The following is a 9584-nucleotide window of genomic DNA, read 5'->3' on the forward strand; positions in this document are numbered from 1 at the left end:
AATCCAGCAGAAGTTAGAAGAGGCAAGGAAAGATTCTTCTGTAGGGAAGGAAAAAATAATTTTCTCTCTACCCTTCTAAGTTCTTGGATGATGTCCCTGTAACCAAAGATTAACAGGAGAAAAACAGAAGTTTACTGACATGTATCACTCACATGTATACAGGAGATACCCAGAGAAAACTGAGTAACTCAGAGATGGCTTAGAATTCGGAGTTAAATGTTAATTTTCTAAATACAAAAGGATGTAAGGTGTGGGAGACGCCAGTTAAGGAGTTACCACAAGAAGCATAGTAACAGAAAAAAAGTAAAGTGTGTTACACAGATTTAAGTTACTGTCTTCTCTCTTTATGAGTGTCTTATGATTCAGTCATCCTTCTCTTACTGATACAAAGAGGGAGAGATGCTTAACAAGTAGAGACTCCTTTTCTAAGTTTAAATTCCTTACAAAAGGCATTGCTTTGCAAATGTGGAACCAAAATTTATTGGGATGTATACCCTTTTTTATACGTTGTTGTATTCCATTTACTAATATGTTGTTGAAGATTTTTGTGTCTGTGTTCATCACAGATACTGGCTTGTACTTTTTTCTTTCTGTAGAATCTTTGTCTGGTTTTGGTATCAGGATAACGAAGGCCTCATTGAATGAATTTGGGAGTGCTCCACAGTTTTTAGGTTTTTGGAATGTTTGAGAAAGGTATTAGTTCTTCTTTATATCTTTAGTAGAATTTCTTTGTGAAGCTGTCCAGTTATGGACTTTTATTTCGTGGAAGTTTTTTTCTTTATTACAAATTCAGTTTTACTACTATATATCAGTCTATTCAAATTGTCTGTTTATTCTTGATTCAGTCCTGGCAGGCTGTACATTTCTAGAAACTTGTCTGTTGATTCTAGGTTTCCAATATGTTAGCATGTAACTGTTCATAGTATTCTTTATGATTCTTTATATCTCTGTGGTATCGGTTTTTATTTCTCTCCTTTTTCATTTCTTCTTTTATTTATTTGGGTCATCTCCCTTATTCTTCTTGGTGAGCCTCGCTAAAGGTTTATCACTTTAGTGAACCCATGTTCAAGGGTCAACTGTAAAATACTCACCTAAAGCAGCAAAAAGGAAAATCATGTCAAGACAATTGAAAGTTTGTAAACCATTCTAAAATGTAACCATCATATATTATCTCCATGTAAGATTGACATATTTAGTAAACAGAATGACCAGTAAAATTTGAATTTCTGATAAACAATGACTTTTTTTCAGTAGAAGTATGTCCCAAAACATATTTGACTGTATTTGGAACATAATTATACTAAAAAAGTATCCATTGTTTATCAGAAATTCAAATTTTACTGAAAGTCTTTTTCATTATCTGGCAATCCTATCTTCTTTCAGAGCAATTTGGGGGAAAGCACAAACTTAGGAATTTATCTGTGATGAGGTAAACTTTATTATTTTATGACTATTTCCAACCTTTACCCTTTCCCTACCAGCTAAAAGCAATTCAAGATTTGCCATTACAGTTATTCCCTCCTCCCGCCCTCTGCAGAGTTCTGTTTGGTTGCTAGGTTGCCAAGTTCTGTGAACATTGTGATACAGAGGAAAAAATAACTGTGAAAAATGTATAAATGAAGAGGGGGAGAGCAGGAGAGGAGGAGAGCAGGCTGGGTTTAGTGAAGCATATCTTGTGGAGGGATTTGTACTGCCGAGAATGAAGATAAAGGGTAAGTTAAAAGAGAAGGAAAATACAGGAGACCTTAATAAGTACTTCTTATTCAGCACTATGTGTCCTTTTTCTAGTGTTTACAAAATTATTCTGAAGTGAGCTTTGATTGCTTGATTTAGTATTCTTTGATAGAGATGCTACCCCAAGGCTTGATTCTTTCTGTCAGGCCTTCAATATGTTTAAATATAATTCTGTGAATATACCTCAAATGGAGAAAATTAGCTCATTTTATCTGTCACTAAATTTTTTTGAGTAAGAAAAATATTTAAAAGTAAATTAACACCTTTGAGGGTACAAGAGGGTGTTAAGTTTCTTCAGATAAAAGGGTTGGGGCATAGTTAGGGGTTTCCTGACACTCGTAAGTTTATGGGGCTCAGAAAACATATGTTAATTGAGGACTTTTCAACTGAGATAATGTAAAAGTGCACCTTGCAAAGTTTGTCAGAAGGAAAAAACATGGGACATTCAATTCATGTACAGATGTTTTTAACTGAGCTGATGAATCATTAATGCAAATTGGTGTAAATTTTTAAAATTTGTGGTAGAAGGAGCAAAAATTCTTAAATCATGTGGGCCCAAATGCCCAAATCATGTGGGCATTGGAGGACACAGTTTGAGAAGAATACATACTTCCCTCAATTTGGGTCTAACTGAATCTGATTTAAAAAGGCTCAAAATAGCCAGATTTATTTCAAGCTCCATATATGTATCTTTTAAATTTCAGCAGGCCCTGTATGTAAAACTCTGAATCAGAAGATAGAATATTTAAAGACACCAACCCTGGTATTTAGTTATAGTTTTTGAAGTAGCCTTTATAATGAGTATAATAATGCACTTCTTCAAGAACCCATTTAAAAATTATGGTTTTAAAAGCTACCAGGCACACTTACATTTATCTTTGTGAAATATAATAGTTTTGGTTTTCTTTCTTATGTAAAATATTGCTCTATATATACATAGAGAGAGACAGACAGACAAACAGACAGACAGAGAATAAACATCAAATATAAAGAACAAAGAACAGGAAAAGAGAATAGAAGACTGTATTTAAATAAACACATGCATATTTGGCAGAAAATTAGAAAATGATAAGAAGAAGAAATATGACTCGGCTATTTCCAAACATAAAATCCAAGCATTAAAAGATAAAGACTAGGATGTTGAATAGAATACCCTATGTGATTTTTAATCTTAGTGAGGACTTATATTTTAAATAAACAATAATGGCCCTGAGAGGGAGGGTATATCTCAGTGGTAGAGTGCCTGCTTAGCATGCACAAGGTCCTGGGTTCAATCCCCAGTACCTTCATTAAAATAAATAAAGAAACCTATTTACTTCCCCCCAATAAATAAATAAATAAATCAAATTTTTTTAAAGAAGGTCTTTAAAAAATAATAATGGCCCTAAGTACTTAGATTGCTAATGTGACATCGTTATAGAGGAAAAAAGCCTTCAGATATAACTTATACTCTGTTAACAAACCCATCTTAATATAGTCTAATAGCATAAATACCTGTGATAGATGTGAGTCTGCACACTGCCTCTGTCACATAAATTGCCAGTGCAGAATGCAGAAGGAAACAATGAGTCTCGCTGCTAGCCTGGGATGTGGAGGACAAGACCCCACCAAAGGGCAAGGCAGGACAGGTACTTTACTTGGAAGTTAAAGGTCCAGGAGCTGACTAGTCTCCTTCTGTTTAATGAAAATGTCTTGATTTGTTTTCAGGGTGCATCTGACAAGATCTAGGTGACCACCAGGGACTTCTGTTCCCACCAAATTACTGGATCTTAACCTTACTGAGAACAGGTACTCATGTTACCCTTAAACTCAGTGAGTTCAGTTCGGTTATTTTAGGCATCCTCTAAAACCCGGACTCTGCTTATTACCTTGATTGTAACTCTGCTGATGCTGAGATATTGTGGTAAAGAGCTTCTACAACTGACATCCCAAACAGATCAAACTCAGTCAGACTCAGCCAAGGACTGTGTGTAAAGACACTGAAGAAGGGAGTAAGAAAAAGCAGACTACAGGATCAAGAAATAAGTCTTGAGGAATGCCTACATTTAAACGTTAGAAAGAGTTAAAAAAAAACATTAAAAAATCGAATTAGATAAAGATAAAAGAAGCAGGAGGGTGACAACTATCACGTGATAACAGAAGTTAAGGAATAGTGTGATTAAAAGAATGGAAAGATAGAGTGTAGAATGTACCATTCCATGACTTAGGAGAACGGCACTAGAGAGTGGAACACAGAGAATAAAATCTCATTGTGATCAATGCGCTCTCTCTGTATGTATAATCTGTTTGAGAGAAAAAGTTACACTTGACCTAATATCAAATTTTGGAAAAAAATACTTAATAGTTAAATTGTAAGTTAAATCTGAGCATAAAATAACAAAACAAAACAAAAAACCAGCAGTGTTAGAAAAAAAACATGTTGAGTGAATAAAAGAAAGAAAGTTGAATAGGAAAGGTGGAATCAGATTATGGAGGGTCTCTGAAGACTGCAGGATGAGATAAAGGCCTATGTCACTTTACATGTTTCAATCCAGTGGACCTATCCATAAATTCTGTCCAGGTTAGCTCATAAAAGCTAGCCATAAAAAAAATGGAAGTAACGTTTGTTAACGTCTCAGATACCTCCAGATTTGTTTTCAGCCGACTTGCATTTGCCTTTCCCCACCATTGCCTTCAATAAGAAACTTTTTATTTTTGAGTTATAGTCAGTTTACAATGTTGTGTCAATTTCTGATGTGTAGCACAATTTTTCAGTCATACATGAATATACATATATTCATTTGCATATTCTTTTTCACCATGAGCTACTGCAAGATCTTGAACATATTTCCCTATGCTGTACAGTATAAATGTGTTTATCTATTCTATATATACCTGTCAGCATCTACAAATCTTGGACTCCAGTCTGTCCCTCCCACCCACCTGCCCCTGGCAACCACAAGTTTGTGTTCTATGTCTATGAATCTGTTTCTGTTTTATATTTAAGTTCATTGTCTTCTTTTTTAGAGTCCACATATGAGCGATCTCATATGGTATTTTTCTTTCTCTTTCTGGCTTACTTCACTTAGAATGACATTCTCCAGGGACATCCATGTTGCTGCAAATGGCATTATGTTGTCATTTTTTGTGGCTGAGTAGTATCTCATTGTATAAATATACCACATCTTGTTTATCCATCATCTGTCGATGGACATTTAGGTTGTTTCCATGACTTGGCTATTGTAAATAGTGCTGCTATGGATATTGGGGTGCAGGTATATTTTTGAATTAGGATTCCTTCTGGATATCTGCCCAGGAGTGGGATTGCTGGGTCATATGGTAAGTCTATTTTTAGTCTTTTGAGGAATCTCCATACTGTTTTCCACAATGACTGAAGTAAGAAACTGTTTGTCCACTCTATTTAATGCTAAAGAAATCTTCCAAGCCAGATTATCTCAAGTCCCCTCAGAGAGAGGAATGGGAAATACATGGCTCAGAAAATTAGGATCCACTGAAGGTATCTGAGCAAGTGGGTGATGTAAGGGAAGAAATAGGTAAGAGTAGAGAAATGGGCTGAGAGTTTGGAATCAGGGAATTCAGCTACTATTAGCAGTAAAAAAAAAAAAAAAAAAAAAAGCATGATGTGATTATCAGTTTGATAAGTGCTGAGGCAATGAGAATGAAAAGGAAATGGTGAATTTGAAAGGTATTTTAATAAATGACTCAGAGTTTGGACTTCACTTTTCAGCTTTCTACTCTCTTATCTATTTTGCCTTGCCCTCCTACATAATTCATAATTGTTGCTTTTTGCAGAGATTTTGTTTTAAAATAACAGCTGAAAGAACAAAGCAAAGAAAAAAATTCCAAGGGGAGAATAGTTTGTTCTCCTTATAAATTCAACCATTTTATTTTCATATAGGTCTCGATTCTCTCTTAAACATACATACTCAAAAAAAAAGTTGTCTTCTACTTTGGTCTCATTTTCAAATCCCAGGTCAGTAATTTGAATCAATTTTATTAAATAAAAATTCTATTTAATTTACCACCCAAAAGGTAATAATTGGGCTTACTACTGGGAGGAACTATACGTGCTTTAGTGCATAGAGTATAATCCTACGTCAGCCAGATGAAAGTTTATGTTATTCTAAATGTATACAAGTTCCAGAACTAAGTAATGGGACTGCCTATTTAATAGGGGCCATATTTGTCCTCTGTTTGGATTTTTTCCTTATTTGATTTATTTTTTTCCCTTATTTGATTTATTTTATGGGTCTCTGACTCTGATGTTAAAGGTGTGAGCTATATATATTATAAACTTTATATATATATTACTTAAAGGTGTAAGAAGGCTCAGGTATAACACACCCACTTGCTTGTTTTCTAGGACTAAACTCTTTTGTTGGTTTTTGTTTTTGCTTTTGCTTTTGCTTTTGGTTTTTGGTTTTTTTAATGAAGCAGAGAATTCCTCAGTTTAATAGACCTTTGTCTTCTTTCTCGTAAACAGAACCCAGGATGGCTTCTCCTACTAAAGAAGGAAGTGATCCAGCTGACAGTGCTCTCAAAATTTTAGAAAATGGGGCTCCGAACGACTGTAGTACAGATATAGAGCCTTCATTTGCTGATTCTAGTATGATCTCTCAGGTGGAAAGCCACCCAGCGAACAGGGAGCAGGACACACCAACCTGCCAGGGGCATGCTGTTCCTCAAGCAGCAGAAAACAGTATGCTTTCAGTTGAGAAGCTCCAAAAAGATTCTCAAAAAGAAGGTGTAAAAAGAGGGTCCCTTTTCATTCAGATTCCCACTCCTAGAAAATGGATCCTTCTCATGTCAGGATCAGGGAGAACTGCCTACCTGGGTATCCCACCAGTAAAAATTGATAAAAGCTACCCCTTAACTAAGGGAGCAAGACTCGGCTCAGGAGAAGTGGAGGTGGAAACGAGCGATTTCTGTCACTACGCTGTGAATTACAGAGTTTCTCTCCAGTTCTCCATTTCATGGAGAATCCCATTCATCAACAGCCATGAGATAAGAATGGCCCCTCCGCCTGCTGTGTAGGAGACATTTCTGGCGGGCTGCAGGTCGCCAAAATACCGTGTGGGTGAAGCCAAAATACACAGCATTTCTTCCTCATCCAAATGTCCTCACTCACGGGGAGAGAACCACGATATTTGGAAGACCTTTGAATTCGTATCACTGCTGTCCCCTCGCTGAGAGTCTGACATCAGGAAAATTTTCCGAATCAACTGATGCTAAAGGAAAGGATGGAGTCCACATCTTAGTGAGGCCTGTGTTCTGTGTCCCACAGGCCCGAATTCAAAACACGTTTCATCGGAAAGCACTTGGGGTCTCCCTACAACGCGAGGGCTGTGATTATAAGCATCAGTAACAACTAGAAATATTGATGTCCCATTTGCCAAAGTCGTTTCAACAATTTGGTTGAATTTAGAGAGCTTTCCTAGGAAGTTCAACTGGGGTAAATGGGCAAATTCATTTTAAAATTTAATTTCTAAAAAAGTCTAAATAATTGGACTACTAAATTGAGACAAAATAGCTTGAACATAAATTTTTTTGCATTAGATGGAGTTGCAGAAAGGAACACAAAACAGGACATAGCAAAAAGAAACACCATTTCTTTTTCTGAGAAGAGGGGAACCATTCCTAAGGAAACCTCTGTTTATATGGTGCTATTACAAACAGATCATCAAAATGCCATGCCCTGGATCTGTACTGAGTCAGCAATTAAATTTTGCCATTTGAGTTACGATATTCCTTGGTGTGAGTCTATTCGAGTTCATTTTGTTTGGGACCCTCTATGCTTCCTATACATGAATATCTATCTCTTTCTTTCGTCAGATTTGGGAATACTTCAGCCATAATTTCCTCAAGCACATTTTCAATTCCCTTGCCTCTCTCCTTGCATATAATGTAAATGTTGGTACACTTAATGTTATGCTAGAGATCTTTACAATTGCTTCATTTTAAAAAATTGTTTCCTTTTTGCTGCTCTGATTGGGTGAGTTCCGTCATTCTATCTTCCAGATCACTTACACATTCTTCTGTATCACTTGTCTGCTGACTATTCCTTCTAGTGTGTTTTTTCATTTTATCTATTGAATTCTTCTTTTCTGTTTGGTCTTTTTTAATATTTTCTAGCTCCTTGTTTAAGTGGTCACTGTGTATGTCAATTCTTTTCCCTAATTCAGTTAACATTTTTATTACCAACTATTATTAAAGTTCTTCATCTGGTAAGTTGTTTCTTTCTCTTTCATTGTTTATTTTTCCAGAGTTTTTCTCTTGCTCTTCCAATTGAGAGTAGCCTTTCCATTTTGCCTGACTGTCTCTGTTTGTGTGAATTTAGGTGAAACAGTTACCTATTGCAGTCTTGAAGGGCTGATCTGATGTGGGAGTGCCCCTGTGCAGACTGCATGTGCCCAGTGCTTTTGGTAGGATAGCTGGATTTGACGTGGATGCAAGTCACATCTTTCCTCCGGGTGTGTGGCAGCTCTCACCTTGGTAGAGGGTGGAGCTGGAGATGGTGGGGCTAGAGCTGGTGCTGGGTGTGAGGCAGGACTTCTCCTCTGCTCAGTGGCCATCACCACCCTATTGCAGTGGGGTCTGATCCCAAGTTGCTGGAGCAGAAGCCGTGAGGGTTGGGCCTGAGCTGGCTGTGTTTCTTTCAAGTGTTTGTTTCTGTCTCTCCTGGCACTAGGATCTTGTCCTTGTCCATGGTGTGGGCTGTCAGCTCGTGTTGGTCACAGACAGAGGTCCAGTGCACCACCTGTGCAGGCGCTGTGGCTCTGCTCAGACACAGCCTCACATGCAAGTCTCTTCTCTTCCTCATAGCCAGTCACTGCCCCCAGCCTCTGCCTACCCCCCGTCCTTGGTGTGTAATTGCTCCGCAGGGCAGCAGGGCCCTCGTGGCTCTCAGCGTGCATCGACAGACAGCTGTGGTGGAACAGCTGTTGCCAGAGATCCGGGTTGCTTCTGCGTTGTGCCATCCATGGCCACCACCACCCGACCCAGGCTCTGCCCTGGGACTGGGTCATGTCTGCATCTCATGGTCATGTCTTTTCCCCATCATGGCCACCCCAGATCCAGTGCCGTGCAGTGATGTCAAGTAAACACGGCCAGAGAGGTTTTGCTTGGCTTGGGCTCAGGCATGTGACAGGAAATGTAGCAACTGCTAGAGCGGACCCCTCTCTGCCCTGCCCTGGGGGCAAGTCTGTATGCGTACACATCTTACCAGCAAGGTCCATGCTCCCCACAGCCCTTTATTAGTCCCATCAGTCCTCCAACCAGCCAAGGGGCTTGTCTCCCTGTGTAGGAGCCCAGGACTGGGGCGTCCAGTCTGTGCCTCAAAATGCTCACCCTTCAGGGTGTGTGTCCACCTGTGTCATCTCGCTTTTCCTCTGAGTCCCCTCCCAGGGGCACAAGTCCCAACCTTATTGCTTTTCTTCCCTTCCTACCCAATTATGTGTGTATCTTTCTTACAGCCTTGGTTGTACAGGAGTCTTTCTGCCTGTTTCCAGTTAGTTTTCAGTGAGAATTATCCCTCATGTAGATGTATTTGTGATGTGTCCATGAGGGGAGGTAAGTCCATGTCCTCTCACTCCACCATCCTGATCTGAGCCCCCGATGCTGCTCTTCTTGATCAGTGAAGAATGCTCCTACCTCAGGGCCTTTGCACTTGTGGTTTTGTCTGTTTGATACACTTTGCCCTCAGTCTCCACGTGGTTCACTCCTTCGCTTCCTTCTTGGGTTTGCTGACATGCTCCTTATTAGAGAAGTCTTCTCCAAGAATGACTCCATCATCTCTCATCTTATCAGGGTCTCTCTTTATTAAATATCTCCCCTTTCTCTCCTATACCTTC

The 9584-nt window shown here is 38.7% G+C and overlaps 1 protein-coding gene across 1 annotated transcript; it reads left to right on the top strand.

The window, feature by feature from the left end:
* Nucleotides 1-6178: 6178 nt before the first annotated feature.
* Nucleotides 6179-7099, top strand: CPXCR1 (CPX chromosome region candidate 1). Its single transcript, XM_032473835.1, is given in 3 exon segments — nt 6179-6539; nt 6597-6749; nt 6751-7099. Coding segments are annotated over 3 exon segments (816 nt in total). The 5' UTR covers nt 6179-6225.
* The last annotated feature ends 2485 nt before the right edge of the window (nt 7100-9584 follow it).

The sequence above is a fragment of the Camelus ferus genome, chromosome 35 (genome assembly GCF_009834535.1).
Source record: "Camelus ferus isolate YT-003-E chromosome 35, BCGSAC_Cfer_1.0, whole genome shotgun sequence".
Lineage (NCBI taxonomy): Eukaryota > Metazoa > Chordata > Mammalia > Artiodactyla > Camelidae > Camelus > Camelus ferus.